Source organism: Bombina bombina, chromosome 10 (assembly GCF_027579735.1).
Source record: "Bombina bombina isolate aBomBom1 chromosome 10, aBomBom1.pri, whole genome shotgun sequence".
NCBI classification, from domain to species: domain Eukaryota; kingdom Metazoa; phylum Chordata; class Amphibia; order Anura; family Bombinatoridae; genus Bombina; species Bombina bombina.
The window spans coordinates 103,798,905-103,816,161 of record NC_069508.1 but is presented as its reverse complement, the minus strand read 5'-3'; the positions used below and the strand labels follow the sequence as shown (position 1 = coordinate 103,816,161).

The window sequence follows — 17,257 nt, the reverse complement described above, 5'->3', positions numbered from 1 at the left end:
TATGATATCCTTTTTTCCCCTTTCATGGTTCAGATAGAGCGTGCAATTTTAAATAACTTTCCAATGTATTTTAAATAACTTTCCAATGTATTTCTATTATCGACAGTTTTGTTCTCTTTGTATCCTTTGTTGAAAAGTATGCCTAGGTAGGCTCAGAATCTGCTGATTGGTGGCTGCACATATATGCCGCTTGTCACTGGCTTTCATTAGCTCCCAGTAGTGCATTGCTGCTCCTTCAACCAAGGATACCAAGAGAATGAAGCAAATTAGATAATAGAAGTAAATAGGAAAAGTTTAAAATTGCATGCTCTATCTGAATCATGAAATACATTTTTTGGGGGGCTTCATGTTCCTTTAAATACTGAGGTTTTACTCTGCTGCTGCACCAGCACTTACAGACTCATGATTAGAGAATTATGAGGTTTGTTAAATGCAGACAAGTGTTAACTAAGTTGGCTAAGACTGGAAGCTTAAAAGGACAGGAAACCCCAAAATGTTTATTCATGATTTGGATAGAACATACAATTGCAAACAACTTTCAAATTTAATTTTATTATCACATTTCCTTTATTCCCTTGTTATCCTTTGCTGAAGGAGCAGCATTGCACTACTGGCCGCTAGCTGAACACACCTAGTTAGCCAATCACAAGAGACAAATGTGTGCAGGCACCAATTAGCAGCAGCTCCCAGTAGTGTAGGATATGTGTGTATTCTTTTTCAACAAGGGATACCAAGAGAATAAAGCACATATATGAATCATGCACATTTTAATTTTGACTTTCCAATCCCTTTAATGTGTTTTTCTTCTTAAATGGAAAGAGTCCACAGCTCCTTTAATTACTTTTGGAATATAAGAACCTGGCCACCCGGAGGAGGCAAAGACAACCCAGCCAAAGGCTTATATACTCCTCCCACTCCCCTCATCCCCCAGTCATTCTTTGCCTTTTATCCCAGGAGGATGGCAGAGAAGTGTCAGAATTTTTAATTTTTGTTTTTGTCTCTTATGGAGGGTAGTACTCTTCGGCATGGGACAGGAGTTTTAAGTAGTCCTGTCAGTCTCTCAGTGAAGGCTAGGATGAAAGTCAGAGTCTGGAGATGCAGGGAGTTTCTTTCTGCGAAACCATCCCAACTCATGTTAACAGCTCCTCAATCAATCAGCGTTGTCAAACTTCGCTTCGCTGCCTGCTTTCTTCTCTCAAGTCCATGGCGGAGGCGATGCTACTATCCGTCACACTTGAAGGGCCGTGTTCCTGTTCCACGGCGTAGACTCCGGTAAGATTGTTTAATTTTACTTTATTCATCAATGTACTGTAATGTGAATGTTTTTCCGAGAGGCTACCACCTTGCGGGTCTAACTTATCATAAGGGTCTCAGTGAGTCTCTTGAAGTATCTTGGAATAGAGGGTTAATATCTACTAGGGGGGTTATTGAACAGGGGGGTTTATAATCATGTTTGTTATGTGATTCAACCTGCTTATGTGTGATGTTTTATGGGCTCGTGGTTTGGAACATTGAGGCCTTTGTAAGTGACGCGACCTTTTGGTTGGGCGCGCTTTTTTGGACTGTACGGTTCGGGCGTGGTTATGTTCCGTTTTACATTTCTGCTTTCTCGACCGTGTGGTGAAGGAAATTTTCTAGTCCACAGGGGTCTGGTCATAGGAGGTGGTGAGTGCCCCAGCCATTGGGGGTGTCAGGTGCCATTTTTGTTTTTACTACTTTAGTCCATATTTATATATCCTCTATCCAGTTATGGAAGATTCTGTTGCTGAGACACTGCTAATTTCAGATTCAGTTACAGAGGATTCTGATACTGAGACTATTTTGATTTCAGATTCTGTGTCCGGTGATGAATCCAGATTGGCCTCGTTGACACATGTCAACCAGTTTTGTTCCGTATGTCATTTCAGAACGCCTGGTTCCTCGGGTTCGGGGAATTAAGGGACTGCTGAGCCTTCCGCCTCTGGGGGTCCTGTCCTCCGAAAGGCGAGTTCGCTACCAATTCATACTTCTACATATGCGGGTAACCTTGTTTCTGATTCCTCCATGCAGGGTGGCGTGTTCCCCCCGGAGGTTGCAGCACGTTTTCGCTTCCACATAATGTTTGCAATTGTTTGACTGCAGAGTCCAGACGTTTATTTGAGAATGTGCTCGTGCCCTATTGTCCCGGGCCTTCCGCCTTGGGGAGGGCCTCTACAGTTCCCCGCGGGTATAACTGTCCCTGAGAGTTGTGCCTTTCATTACAGGATTGCACGCCTTCGCGTATTGCTCAGACATGTTTTTCAGTTATTGAATGACCCTATCTTTAACAGATCCGGGGATTTTCAGTCTGCTTATTCAAATGGAGCTCTTTATTAGACATGTGGGGATGAAGTAATCTCCTAATTGTCATTTGTTTGAGATCTTTCCCAGTTTTGTAAGATAGGGCTCCGTTTGGCTGGTCCTGTGTGTAGGCCTGTGTCTTTTTGGGCGTTAACCACCGGGTTGCCTTATATTTTATTTATATCCGATGGGATGTCTTTTATTTGTTTTTGTTTCCTTTGGGAACCTTCTGAGATTGATACTCTTTATTACTTCTTCGGACATTGTTTTGGACATGTTAGTCCTATGTTAAAAATGTCTGTTTTCTGTTTTCTGTTTTCTGTTTTTTCCCCTATGAGGGAGAATTTATGCAGCTTGCCGGTTAGGACCCTAGGTGCAGGCAGGTCCTGTCGGGTTCGTTCGGTCTTGTGGCTTTTCAGACACGTGGCGCTGTTCTGCTCCGCTGGTTCGGTAGAAGCGCAGAGTGCTCAGGTTGTCCTTGTTTTTCATGTTCAACTAAGCATTCGAGGGGACCTGTGGGTCCGTGAGGTGGGTAGGATTGTTTTAGTCCTTATAGCCTTCAGTCATAGATGGCCGAGCAGGGGAGTTTTTCTGCTGCGTCATTCTATCTGACATCTGATTTCATCAGAACTTAGCCTCCCCCATTATCGCAGTTGAGCGGTTTGGCCTTCATTTTTAGGTCTCTGGATTTGTCCTTTTGGGCTTGATTCAACAGCTTGTACAGGATAGCTGTCTAGCATGCAGAAGGTTTGCAGTTTGAAACCAGTTGCAGCTTTTAACACCTTGCAGGTGTACGCGTAAACTGTTTATAGTGTATCTTGATGCAGCTCTTACTCTTTGACGTGTACGAGTTTTAAGAGACCTTTTGGTTTTCTTCCATTGTCTCCGGGTGAGTTGGATCTCCTTTTAGGGATCTGTGTTTCCGGGTGATGGTTGTTCCCTGCGGGGACTTTGTTTTGCTTAGGGTTTTCCGGAGCTGGGTAGACTTAGTGCCTTTCTCTTCCTTGTGTCCTCTGCTTGTGTAGAGGTGATAGGGAGACTAGTCCTGCTAGTAGGATGTGTTTTGCCTCGATTTATCCCTTGGTTGTCCTGAGGCTTTGAGAAGTATCCTCATATGACTTCTAGCCTTGCTCCTTGGAGCGTTGGACTTTAGCTAGGGGTGGTTCCTTCCTTTCGGGGCTTTCAAGTTCTTCTCGCTATCCGGATTCTCTGGATATGCACCCATATTCCTTGTGTCTGGCTTTTTGGCCAGTTGGGGTATTTAGTTTTAGGGTAAGGTTTGCCTGAACTATTAGGTACCCGGGCCTGTTTTTCTCCCTGAGACTTCCCGTTGTTGAAGCTCTTGGCCTTTTTCCTGACCCAGTTTTGGAATCTTGGATCTCAGGGCTGGTCGGGGTGTTCCACGGTAGTGGAACTTGGGCTATGTCCTTGCTCCATCATGGTTGGCCAGGTTTTCTGAGTATTTTTTACTCTTTGCCACAGAGTAGCCTATGTCATCTGGTGGTTAGCTGTGTGGCTTGCGCCTCAAGGGTTGTTGGTTCATACCCAGCTGCTGGTGCTGGATGTCCAATTTCTGGTGCGCCTTAGGGTTGCATTCCCCTGGTCAGCTTGCCAGTGTTCCTGTGGATTCCCTGCTCTGCAGGCGAATGGGTTGGCTGTTCCTCTGCTTGGCAAGCTACTTGTAGGGGGGTCCTTTTCTAGGACATCTGTGTTGGGAATTTATCTTCCCATTAGCCGGGGGCTTCAGGCCTTGGGGACAGTTGTTGCCCTTCCGGCATCATTCCTTTTCTTTAGGGGATATTCTCCTCCCTATGTAGTCCTTGCTTGGGGCTTCTCCTGGATGGGGGGCGGCAAGGTGGGATTGGTTGCCCCTGGGGTCTTGCTGGCTCCAAGTCAGACTTGTTGGGTATTTATTTTGATAGATCCTTAGGTCTATGGCCTTGTTGTCTGTTTCAGAGTCGGGTTGTACTTGTGCTCTGTGGGGATGGCTGTGCTATCCTTACGCTCGTTCCTGTACCTGTTTCGGGATTCATTTGTTCCCCTGTCTTGGATCCCTGAGGCTGCCTTGGTCCAGCTGGGTGTAGGTCTGCAGGTCAGGATGGCCGAGCGGTCTAGGGCACTGCGTTTGGGTCGCAGTTTCCTCTGGATGTGTGAGCTTTGTTGAGTCTATCCTGTTAGTTCAGTCTGCTAGGGTATGGATTCTCCTTTCAACTTGCTCCATTGATTTCAGAATAGGGTTTACTCTTCCTTCAGGTCCTGAGGGTATCCCCTCCTCGGGGGGCCTCGATTGAGGTTTTGTGTTCCCCTTTTAAGGGACCTGTGTGTAGGTCCAGCGACTTAGGTAGCCTGGAGCGTGCCCTCTGGCCGGGGGATGCTGTTGCGGTCGGTTTCTTGCTTGACTGCTTCTTCCTCGCAAGTACCCTCTGTGTCGTCCTGTTATGGACTCTGTGTTCTCAAACTTGGGGTTTTTTCACCTGGGTGTATTACACACTTTTTCATGGTCTGTGGTCAGACACTGACTCAGTTGCATTTTGTGCTTGCAGGATGTTGGAGAGACATCTGTTCTGGCTCTGTGCCCGGTCTTATCCCGGGTTTCGCCTGGTATAGGCGTGGCCTCCTTGTTTGGGCCCCTTTGGGTCTCTCTGAGCTGGGCTCACTCTTGGAGGTGTTCCTTTTTGTATTAGGGAACCTTTCAGTTTCTTCGGTTTTCCTTTGATTTGTCCCCTTGGGGGTTTTGGCTGGTGTCCCCATCATTTGTGGGGGGTGAGCGGTGGGGGACCGTCTGTTGGGCGACAGTGTCTCCTGGAGGACTGTTGGCTCAGTCGAGTCTGTTTGCAGTCTCTAGTTTGACTTCTGGACAAGCTGCAAATCAGTGTCCTTGGGGCTTTTCCTTAAAAGTTTTTCTTGGCTTCGGACGGAGCGTTTTTTTTTTTTATTTATTGGGTAGAGGTTCAGGCCTGGTGGCCTCAGTATGGTCCACCTATTGTACCCTCCCGTCTTGGCATTCAGTGTCCTCTATAGCTTAGGTATTGGTTTCCCAAAAGTAATGAATGCAGCTGTGGACTCTTTCCATTTAAAAAGAAAAACATAAATTATGCTTACCTGTTTATTTCCTTTTCTTCTGATGGAAAGAGTCTACAGCTCCCCACCTGTAATTTTATTGGAGCGTCCTTATTATTCTTCTGGCACCTTGTTCCTCTGCAGAATGACTGGGGGGATGAGGGGAGTGGGAGGAGTATTTAAGCCTTTGGCTGGGATGTCTTTGCCTCCTCCGAGCTTCTAAGTAAGTTTTTAAAAGGTTTTACACTGGATTTTTATATCAGTATCTGTGCATATTCTTCTTTATAGTAGTGTCTGTTACATGCAGTTAAATGAAAATTGGTGTATACTGTCCCTTTAAAGGGAGACGTAAGTCAAAATAAAACTTTCATGATTCAGACAGAGCATGCAGTTTTAAGACATTTTTTATTTGCACATTTTCTGAGGCACCAGCTACTACTGAGCATGCAAAAGTTCAGTGTATAAGTGTAGGACTGTGATTGGCTGATGGCTGTCACATGATACAGGGGGGTTGATGGTGTAATTCTACTGAATTTAATGGTCCTTTAACAATGTAAATTTTGCTTACAAAATGACTCATAAATGCTTTTTAAACATTTATTATGTGGATTACAGTTTCAATGCACATACATATTATGTAGATTAAGTAGATATAAAAAAAAACACTAAATACCTATGTAGCAACCTTTATTGGCTCTGCAGACACTGGTAATTAGTTGGCACTGCCTCCCAAGTGTTAAAGGGTTATAAAAGTGCTAATATGCTTAAAATATGAACCTCATCAATTTTAACTCTAGCCAGTAACAAACTCAATAGTGCTTTAACCTATATAGAGTTGTGATTCTATCTTCCTGACTGCCTACATACACCAATGATTTACTCCTTTGTTTGCCCATTGCACACAGCAGTTATTTAATCCCTTGGTTGCCTATTACTCACAGCAGTGATTTAGTCCCTTGGTTGCCTATTACTCACAGCAGTAATTTAACCCCTTGGTTGCCTATTACGCACAGCATTGATTTAATCCCTTGGTTGCCTATTACAGCAGTGATTAATCACTTGGTTGCCTATTACTCACAGCAGTGATTTAATCCGTTGGTTGCCTATTACAGCAGTAATTTAATCCCTTGGTTGTCTATTACTCACAGCAGTGATTTAATCCATTGGTTGCCTATTACTCACAGCAGTGTTTTAATCCCTTGGTTGCCTATTACAGTAGTGATTTCATCCCTTGAGATATATATATATATATATATATATATATGTGTGTGTATATATGTATATATATATATATATATATATATATATATATATATATATATATATATATACAAATAGATACAGTATCCCACAAAAGTGAGTACACCCCTCACATTTATGTAAATATTTTATTATATCTTTTCATGTGACAACACTGAAGAAATGACACTTTAATACAATGTAAAGTAGTGAGTGTACAGCTTGTATAACAGTGCAAATTTGCTGTCCCCTCAAAATAACTCAACACACAGCCATTAATGGCTAAACCATTGGCAACAAAAGTGAGTACACCCCTAAGTGGAAATGTACAAATTGGACCAAATTAGCCATTTTCCCTCCACGGTGTCATGTGACTCGTTAGTGTTACAAGGTCTCAGGTGTGAATGGGGAGCAGGTGTGTTAAATTTGGTGTTATCGCTCTCACAATCTCTCATACTGGTCACTGGAAGTTCAACATGGCACCTCATGGCAAAGAACTCTCTGAGGATCTGAAAAAAAGAATTGTTGCTCTTCATAAAGATGGCCTAGGCTATAAGAAGATTGCCTAGACCCTGAAACTGAGCTGCAGCATGGTGGGCAAGACCATACAACGGTTTCACAGGACAGGTTCCACTCAGAACAGGCCTCACCATGGTCGACCAAAGAAGTTGAGTGTACATGCTCAGCGTCATATCCAGAGGTTGTCTTTGGGAAATAGACGTATGAGTGCTGCCAGCATTGCTGCAAAGGTTGAAGGGGTGGGGGGTCAGCCTGTCAGTGCTCAGACCATACGCTGCACACTGCATCAAATTGGTCTGCATGGTTGTTGTCCCAGAAGGAAGCCTCTTCTAAAGATGATGCACAAGAAAGCCTGCAAACAATTTGCTGAAGACAAGCAGACTAAGGACATGGATTACTGGAACCATGTCATGTGGTCCAATGAGACCAAGATAAACTTATTTGGTTCATATGGTGTCAAGCGTGTGTGGCTGCAACCAGGTGAGGAGTACAAAGACAAGTGTGTCTTGCCTACAGTCAAGCATTGTCGTGGGAGTGTCATGGTATGGGCCTGCATGAGTGCTGCCGGCACTGGGGAGCTGCAGTTCATTGAGGGTACTGTGAATGCCAACATGTACAGTGACATACTGAAGCAGAGCATTATCCCCTCCCTTCGGAGACTGGCCCGCAGGGCAGTATTCCAACAAGATAACTACCCCAAACACACCTCCAAGATGACCACTGCCTTGCTAAAGAAGCTGAGGGTAAAGATGATGGACTGGCCAAGCTTGTCTCCAGACGTAAACCCTATTGAGCATCTATGGGGCATCCTCAAATGGAAGGTGGGGGAGCGCAAGGTCTCTAACATCCACCAGTTCTGTGATGTCGTCATGGAGGAGTGGAAGAGGACTCCAGTGGCAACCTGTGAAGCTCTGGTGAACTCCATGCCCAAGAGGGTTAAGGCAGTGCTGGAAAATAATTGTGGCCGCACAAAATATTGACACTTTGGGCCCATTTTGGACCTTTCCGCTTAGGGGTGTACTCACTTTTGCTGCCAACGGTTTGGACATTAATGGCTGTGTGTTGAGTTATTTTGAGGGGACAGCAAATTTACACTGTTATACAGGCTGTACACTCACTACTTTACATTGTAGCAAAGTGTCATTTCTTCAGTGTTGTCACATGAAAGGATATAAAATATTTACAAAAATGTGAGGGGTGTACTCACTTTTGTGGGATAGTGTGTGTGTGTGTGTGTAAGTGTATGTATATATATATATATATATATATATATATAATATACAGTATATCCTTTCCCAGGACCACCCAACTGATTTTAGCCAATATTAAGATAAAATTAGCTCATTTAAAAATGTTCAATTTTTATTGCACAATTTATCATTAAATACATTTATGTTAAATTATGCAATTATTTAGTGCTTTGAATAGCAGAAAATGATATAATATTAGTAGCCACCTGGCTACTTCATGCCACCGGATTGCAAACTTTTCTGTGGAAAACACAATAAAAAAACAATAATGTGTGTGTGTCTTTTATTTCTCAGCTGCAATACTTAGAAAGTATCCTGCCTCAGCTAGATTAAAGGTTAAGCTGGGGGCAGATGGTGTGGCAAGTGGGGGGCATCCATGGGTGTCTTGGGAATTCTATACCATGGCCTAATTTTAAGGCGCCAGTGGATCCCCTGGTGCCTGGGTTTGTTGAGCCCTGCACTACTGGAAGCTAGCTGGTGAATGTTGGCTGCACAAATATGCCTCTTATCATTGGCCCACAAATGTGTTCAGCTAACTCCCAGTAGTGCATCACTGTTCCTTCAACAAAAGATAGTAAAAGAATGAAGCCAACTTCATAATAGAAGTCAATTGCAAAGTTAGTTAAAATTGTATGCTCGCTCTTTCTGAATCTTGGGTTTAGTGTCCCTTTAAAAATTCACAATGCCTGACCCTAGCTATGCTTATATCGGTGCTTATACACAGATGATGTGACCTCTGCATCTTTCCCCAACCACCATGCCATGGTGTACGGGCAGATTACCGAGCACCATGACCGAGTGTTTTTTTGACACTTGCATAAGATCCTCAGAGAAGACATGAATGAGTCATTTTCAGAGAACAGAAGCCTGCTTTACCCCAAGTTTAGCGAGATACATAAGTTACAGGGCTGGGTGTTGCAAATAGGAGATTTAAAAAAAGGAGATATATGGAATTGCAATATAAAATCTGTGAGGGTAAAATGCTAGATCTAAACTAGTAAAGGACGGTGTTGTGGCCCTGGACCATAGAAGTAAAAACTAAGTGTAGGTAATGGATTTCCTGTCTGATTGCTTATTCATTTTTATTTATGTATTTAAATGTTATCGCACTGACTTGTTCCTTTCTTTTCTCCGGTAGATTTAAAAGGGCCTCCCACTCACAGGCTGTCTTATGGCCAGTCGCCTTACACAGAAAGCACCATATGGGAGAGGAAGTACTGCATTCTGACGGAAAGCCAACTGGTGCTCCTTAACCGGGAGGACGAGGTGAGGGAAGCTGTATCATCATGTGCCTGTGTTGCAAAAGGGATTTAAAGGGACGGTTTATTCAAAAATCTTCTCCCCTTTAATTTGTTCCCAATGATCCACTTTACCTGCTGGAGTGTATTAAATTGTTTACAAGTGTTTCCATTACCCTTATATTGGCATTTAAATTAGTTTATTTAGCCTGTGGTATCCCCTCCCATCTTGAAAGGTTTTGGCCTTGAGGCCAAGCTGTGTTAACACAGCCAGTAGAAGAAATTACACTCCCAGTGGGTTATAGAAGAGATACTGTAATACAATGTTAATTTTCCATTGTTCTCTCCAAGTATTGGTGATTGGTTTATAGACAGATATAAGATAAAGAAGCATGTATATGTACACAATGTGATAAAGTAATGAGATCTGATTATACCTACAAGCTCAACCCATTTTACTAGGTTGTGGCTTTAAAACACAAAATCAGCTAATTTATATACACAAATAAGCCTTAAAAAAAGCAAATCTCATACATTTTATACTCTGCAGCTGGTAAAAAAAGTAATTGGAAACACATTAAGGGAAAAACAATTGTATAGTATATTCTCTCACTCTTCTTCTCTCACTCTTCTTCTCTCTCTCTTCTTCTTTTTCTCATTCTCCTTCTGCTTCTCTCTCTCTCTCTCTCTCTCTCTCTCTCTATATATATATATATATATATATATATATATATATATATTCACTATAACAAATTAAACACATACATGTGTGTGTGTGTGTGTGTACTGTACATACATATGACACACACACGCCTTTGCATATGCTGTGAGGGCCCGTACATCACTATTGAAACACCACACCTTCTCAGAGAGTCAGCAGGGGCTTGTATGACACAAATTAAAGGGCCATAATACCCACATGTTTAAACACTTGAAAGTGATGCAGTATAGCTGTAAAAAGCTGACTAGAAAATATCACCTGAACATCTCTATGTAAAAAAGAAAGATATTTTACCTCAAAAGTTTCTCAGTAGCCACATCCCATTGTAAAGGACTTCTAAGCAACAAATCAGTGTGTCTGTCCCGGGACAGTGGAAGGAGCGAGCATTCGTGCACACTAATCTTATTTCCCTATTCAGTGTAAAGAAGTTTACAATGAAATCTCATGAGAGTTAAATGAAATCTCATGAGATCACAGTAAAAGAGTTCATGACCTCAGCACCGCTGATGCTGATTGGCTGCTGTTCATTTCTTCATTTTTTATTTATTTTTTTACCTGCAGCTGGGCAGCAGCTGAGTATAACTTTTTACACAGAACTTACTCTGCTGAGCTGAGGAAAATGTGAGGTAAAATATCTTCCTTTTTTACATAGAGATGCCCAGGTGATATTTTCCTGTCAGCTTTTTACAGTTATACTGCATCAGTTTCAAGTGATTTAGCATATGAGTATTATGTCCCTTTAACTCTTCACAGACACATTACACACCGCTACACAGCATATGTGCGTATGTCACTGAAACCAGTAACAACTTTTACCAGAAGCATTTTTGCTTATGGAAGTATTGAGCACAAATGTTTCTATTTAAAAATTAAATGCACCCATGCACATATAAATTTTGACCTTTCTATCCCTTTAACCCCAAGGTTCCGCTATTTTCCTCACTGCTGAAAGTAGCTTTGAAACCAAAGAAATCACTATTATATAATGCTCAGTAGTGCTAAGAGCTTGATTCCTAAACATTTTCAAATCAGTTAGTGTTCTCACAAAGATGGAGTTGGATAACCCTAGCCTTAAAGGGATAGTAAACCCATTTTTTTTCTTTCATGGTTCAGATAGAGCATGCAATTTTAAACAATTTTCTAATTTACGCCTATTATCAATTTTTCTTCCTTCTCTTGCTATCTTTATTTTCAAAGCAAGAATGTAAAGCTTAAGAGCCAGCCCATTTTTGGTTCAGAACCTTGGTTGCTCTTGCTTATTGGTGGCTGAATGTAGCCATCAATCACGAACGCTAGCCAGAGTGCTGAACCAAAAATAGGCCAACTCCTTAACTTATATTCCTACTTTTTCAAATAAAGAGAATGAAGAAAAATTGATAATAGGAGTAAATTAGAAAGTTGCTTAAAATTGCATGCTCTATCTGAATCATGCAATAAATAAATTGGGTTTACTATCCCTTTAAACACTAAATAAATTTCATGCACTTCCCTCTAATCATGGGTGCTGCCATTATGGAACCTAGGTTACACTGAAGTTATCTTAAGGAGAGTTTCTGCACATGTGCAAACAGCTCAGCACTGCAATGTAGTGCAAGATAGATTTCAATATGGCTATACCACATTCCTATGCTCATAAAATGTATTTAGTGTTTAATGTGCTTTTTAAAGGGACATAAAACAGGTTGAGATCTGTACATATCCTAAATGGGCTAATTAATTAAAACGAGTTTGCGTTAAAAAAAAATGTTTAAAAATTGCTGGCAAGTATTTTTAAATAATTTTCAAAAATAAGAAAAATTAATTACATAGCTAAGCTGCTTGGAGCAGCCAACTCCACCCACTCCCTTATCAGTGTTTAGACACAGGCATTGTATTTCAACTGAGTTCACAGCTTCTAGGCATGCTCCAGCAGATAATCCCTATGCACTTTTGTATTCTACCAAAAGAACAATTAATATAGATACAGCCATAGAAGGAAATGTGTTGGTTAGTTAGAGCTTTACAATTCAGAAAATATTAAGAAAGGGTTAATGGCGAGGCACTGCAGTATAAATTTGCAGGTAAAGTAATTAAAGTACATATTCTATTTTCTCTCTATCACAACTTGTTTTATGTCCCTTTAAGATACATTAGCAGTTGTTTTCAAAGCCAACAAAAGAGTAGTAAAATTAAAATTATGAAAATGAAAACTAGCGAAGAGCTAGGATAATTTTGTTGGGTTTTAGGTCTTTTGATTAAAAGAGACTCTGTTTATTATTGTAAGAGACTTAGATTAATCTGTCATTATTTACCACTCAGCCTGGCATCCCAATGTATCCTCTCTTTGTTTGTTCTCATGTGATCTTGTTTACTTTATACGTGTTTTATATGTTTTCAATAAAGCTTGTTTAAAAAAAAACAAAAAAAACAAGAGTTAAGTACATAAAAATAAATAATATTTTAAATGTGTATATGTTTATTCTGTTGCACTGGTTCATACTCTCTGCAGTGGTCATAGGAAATTTACAAACAGACCATTCTACATTTTCTCCACTTGAGGGCGATCATCTGTGTTTTCCGTATCTATTCCAACAGCACTTTGAGGAAAAAACCCTCACAACTGAATGAGATGCATAGATGTTGTACATTACATCCAGAACAAATATACACCCTCCCATATTGTGTACAACTCCAGGTTTGCAAACTCCAGCTTCACATAGCTCCTCTGTAGATCATCTCTGAACCTTCCAGTCTCAAGCTGCCTTCCTCTTTCACTGTGACTGTACAAGATGTTATAGCACATTTAATTGTGCATTAGACTCCTAGAAACACTGTATATAGCCCATGCTTTATTTTTTGTCCAGTTTTTCTTATTTATTATCCTTTTATGGAGAAGGATATTACTCATCTGGAGCCTGGTGTATGCAATGGTCAGGGTAAGCGTAATAAATGTATTGCACAATTCAAGCCCTTATATTTTGCTTTATTTAAATCTGTTACTCTGATAGGTAGGCTAGTCAACCTGTATTTTAAAGGGATAGAAAGGTCAAAGTTGAAATGTGCATGAGTTCATTTCAATTTAAAATATAAGCATTTTAGTAATATACTTTCATTAGCAAAAATGTTTCTAGTAAAAGTTATTAATACTGTTTTTCTGTGGCATACGCAAATATCCTGTGGGGGGTCCGTGCACTTGTATTCAAGCACCACATCGCTGCAGACAGCTGGCAGTGGCGTTCATTGCTTCTTAAAAGACTTAGTTTGTGTTATACAAGGCACTGCTGACTCTCTGAGAAGGTGCGATGTTTGAATACTGGTGCACGACCCTCACAGGATATTTGCGTATGCCGCAGAAAAACAGTAATGACTTTTACTAGAAACATTTTTGCTAATGGAAGTATATTACTAAATTGCTTATATTTCAAATTGAAATAAACTCATGCACATTTCAAATTTCAATTTTAACCTTTTTATGCCTTTAATATACAGGTTGATTAGTGTGTTGGTCATAAGACTGTTGCTCCTTAACCTGTCTGTCACCTTTTAGTGATGATTGACAGCCCTGCTAGCGGCGATTAGCCCCCAGTGAGCAGGGGCGGCATTGCGTATGCTATCTGCATTTAGCGATGTCGAGTAGACTTGATTATGATATTATATCTTATATATATTTATATCAATTCTATTCTACACCATTGGATTGAATGTATGTATGGGGTACTTGTAAAGCACGGCTAATCACCCGTAAGGGTCTCAAGGCGCTGCTCATTTTGTCGACCTTGGAAGGATGAAAGGCTGAGCGGACCTCGCTGGGGATTGAACCTGCAACCCTTGGGTTGCTACAGAGCTTAGCCACAGTGCCTTAGCATGCTGATCGATCTGTTATACAAATCTATTCCCCTTTCCATGCATCATACCTTCTTCATATTGAAGACACCCATCATGGTGATACTTTAGCATATATGTATCCCAGCTTGGTGTATTATTTCTCTTGTAAGATGTATCGAGTCCACGGATTCATCCTTTACTTGTGGGATATTCTCCTTCCCAACAGGAAGTGGCAAAGAGAGCACACAGCAGAGCTGTCCATATAGCTCCCCCTCTAGCTCCACCCCCCAGTCATTCTCTTTGCCGGCTCTAAGCAATCGGAAGGGTAAAGTGAATGTGGTGTTAGAATTGTAGTTTTTATTCTCTACAAGCAAGAGTTTGTTATTTTAAATGGTACCGGTGTGTACTATTTATTCTCTAGCAGAAAGGGGATGAAGATTTCTGCAGGGAGGAAGATGATTTTAGCATGTTGTAACTAAAATCCACTGCTGTTCCCACACAGGACTGAGGAGTACAAGAGAACTTCAGTTGGGGGGAACGGTTTGCAGGTTAGGCTGCAATGAGGTATGTTCAGTCATTTATTTCTAGACAAGACTGTGATAATGCTAGAAAAGACTGTTAATATCCCCATGAGGGAGGGTAAGCTGTATTCAGAGACTAAGTATGGAATTTCAAGCTTACATAACAGGGCTAGTTTATGCTGGTTGACACTACTTCAGGGCAAACGGTTTTTATTGAAAATATTGTTTTTTGAGACACTTTGAAGGTTCCTTTGGGTTTCTTTCAGGGGTTATTACCCACATGGCTATTACTAAAACACTTGGGAGTGTTTCTTTAGGCCTCACAAGCACCGGAGTGAGGTGGTAGGGGCCTAATTTCGCGCCTCAGATGTGCAGTTATTTTGACTGGAGGGTCCTGCTGCAGACAGTTTGAGGGCCTATAAGAAGCTTTTTCCCCACAAATCTGGTTCCTAAGGGAAGGTAGGGCCACAGCAGAGCTGTGGCAAGGTGCTGAAATCTCTTTAACCGTTTTTTTTTACTACTGTCAATCCGGTTTGGGCATTAAGGGGTTAATCGTTTCTATTGCTAGTGGTGCAATCTTACTAATGCTTAAGGTACATACTGTAAAAATTTCGACGAGTTTGCTGCATTTTTTCACTGTTTTGCATAATTGTGTGCCTTTTTTATCTCTTAAAGGCACAGTACCGTTTTTTTCAAAGTGTGTTTTTACTTGATTAAAGTGATTTCCAAGCCTGTTTATATTACTACTAGTCTGTTAAACATGTCTGACACCAAGGAAAGTCCTTGTTCAATGTGTTTAGAAGCCATGGTGGAACCCCCTCTCAGAATGTGTCCCACTTGTACTGATATGTCTATACACTTTAAAGAACATATTGTTGCACTTAAAAATGTGGCCCAAGATGATTCTCAGACAGAAGGTAACGAGGTTAGCCCGTCAACCTCTACCCAAGTGTCACAACCAGTTACGCCCGCTCAAGCGACGCCTAGCACCTCTAGTGCGTCTAACTCTTTTACCTTGCAAGACTTGGCGGCAGTTATGAATAATTCCCTTTCAGTGTTCTTATCTAAACTGCCTGTGTTACCTGCAAAGCGTGATAGCTCTGTTTTAAGAACAGATAATGAGCATTCTGACGCTTTAGTAGCCGTATCCGATATACCCTCACAACACTCTTAAGTGGGGGCGAGGGATGTGCTGTCTGAGGGAGAAATTTCCGATTCAGGAAAGGTTTCTCCTCAGACAGATTCAGATACGTTGGCTTTTAAATTTAAACTAGAACACCTCTGCTTATTGCTCAGGGAGGTATTAGTTACTCTGGATGACTGCGACCCTATGGTGGTTCCAGAGATATTGTGTAAAATGGACAAGTACGGTCTGGCTTCATCCTCCCCTGTTGCAAAACACTTCACAACCCAGGGCAGCCTGGAAACCTTACCAGGGCTGGAACAAGGGTAAACAGGCCAAGAAGCATGCAGCTGCCTCCAAGACAGCATGATGGGGTAGCCCCAGATCCGGGACTGAATCTAGTAGGGGGCAGACTCTCTCTCTTCGCTCAGGCCTGGGCAAGAGATGTACACGATCCCTGGGCCTTAGAGATTGTATCCCAGGGATATCTTCTAGAATTCAAGGACTCCCCTCCAAAGGGAAGGTTCCACATTTCTCGTCTGTCTTCAGACCAGACAAAGAAAGAGGCGTTCTTACGCTGTGTAGAAGACCTACATACAATGGGAGTGATCCACCCAGTTCCAGTTGCGGAACAAGGGCTGGGTTTTTACTCAAACCTGTTTGTGGTTCCAAAGAAAGATGGAACTTTCAGACCAATCCTGGATCTAAAGATTCTAAACAAATTCCTCAGAGTTCCATCATTCAAGATGGAGACCATTCGGACAATCTTACCAATGATCCAGGAGGGTCAATATATGACCACCGTGGATTTAAAGGATGCGTATCTGCACATTCCTATCCACAAAGATCATCACCAGTTTCTCGGGTTCGCCTTTCTGGACAAGCATTACCAGTTTGTGGCTCTTCCTTTCGGGTTGGCCACTGCTCCCAGAATTTTCACAAAGGTGCTAGGGTCCTTCCTGGCGGTTCTAAGACCGCGGGGCATAGCAGTGGCGCCTTATCTAGATGACATCTTAATTCAGGCGTCGACTTTGCCAAGTCTCACACGAAAATTGTATTGGCCTTTCTGAGGTCTCACGGGTGGAAGGTGAACATCAAAAAGAGTTCTCTCTCCCCCCTCACAAGAGTTTCCTTCCTAGGAACTCTATTAGACTCGGTAGAAATGAAAATATTTCTGACGGAGGTCAGAAAGTTAAAACTCTTAACCACTTGCTGAGCCCTTCATGCCATTCCTCGGCCATCTGTAGCTCAGTGCATGGAGACAATCGGGCTAATGGTAGCGGCAATGGACATAGTCCCTTTTGCACGGATACACCTCGGACCACTGCAACTATGCATGCTCAAACAGTGGAATGGGGATTATGCAGATTTGTCTCCTCAAATACAGCTGGACCAGGGGACCAGAGATTCTCTTCTCTGGTGGTGGTCTCAGGATCACCTGTCTCAGGGAATGTGTTTCCGCA

At 41.9% G+C, this 17,257-nt stretch overlaps 1 protein-coding gene across 3 annotated transcripts in view; it reads left to right on the top strand.

Annotated features, from left to right (window-relative positions):
- RASAL2 (RAS protein activator like 2) overlaps positions 1-17,257 on the top strand; it is a 516,482-nt gene that overhangs the window by 231,470 nt on the left and 267,755 nt on the right. For all 3 annotated transcript variants that reach the window (XM_053693294.1, XM_053693295.1, XM_053693293.1), the window contains exon 2: positions 9,526-9,653. In XM_053693294.1, coding sequence (XP_053549269.1) covers positions 9,526-9,653 — 128 coding nt within the window. The remainder of the gene's footprint in view (positions 1-9,525; positions 9,654-17,257) is intronic.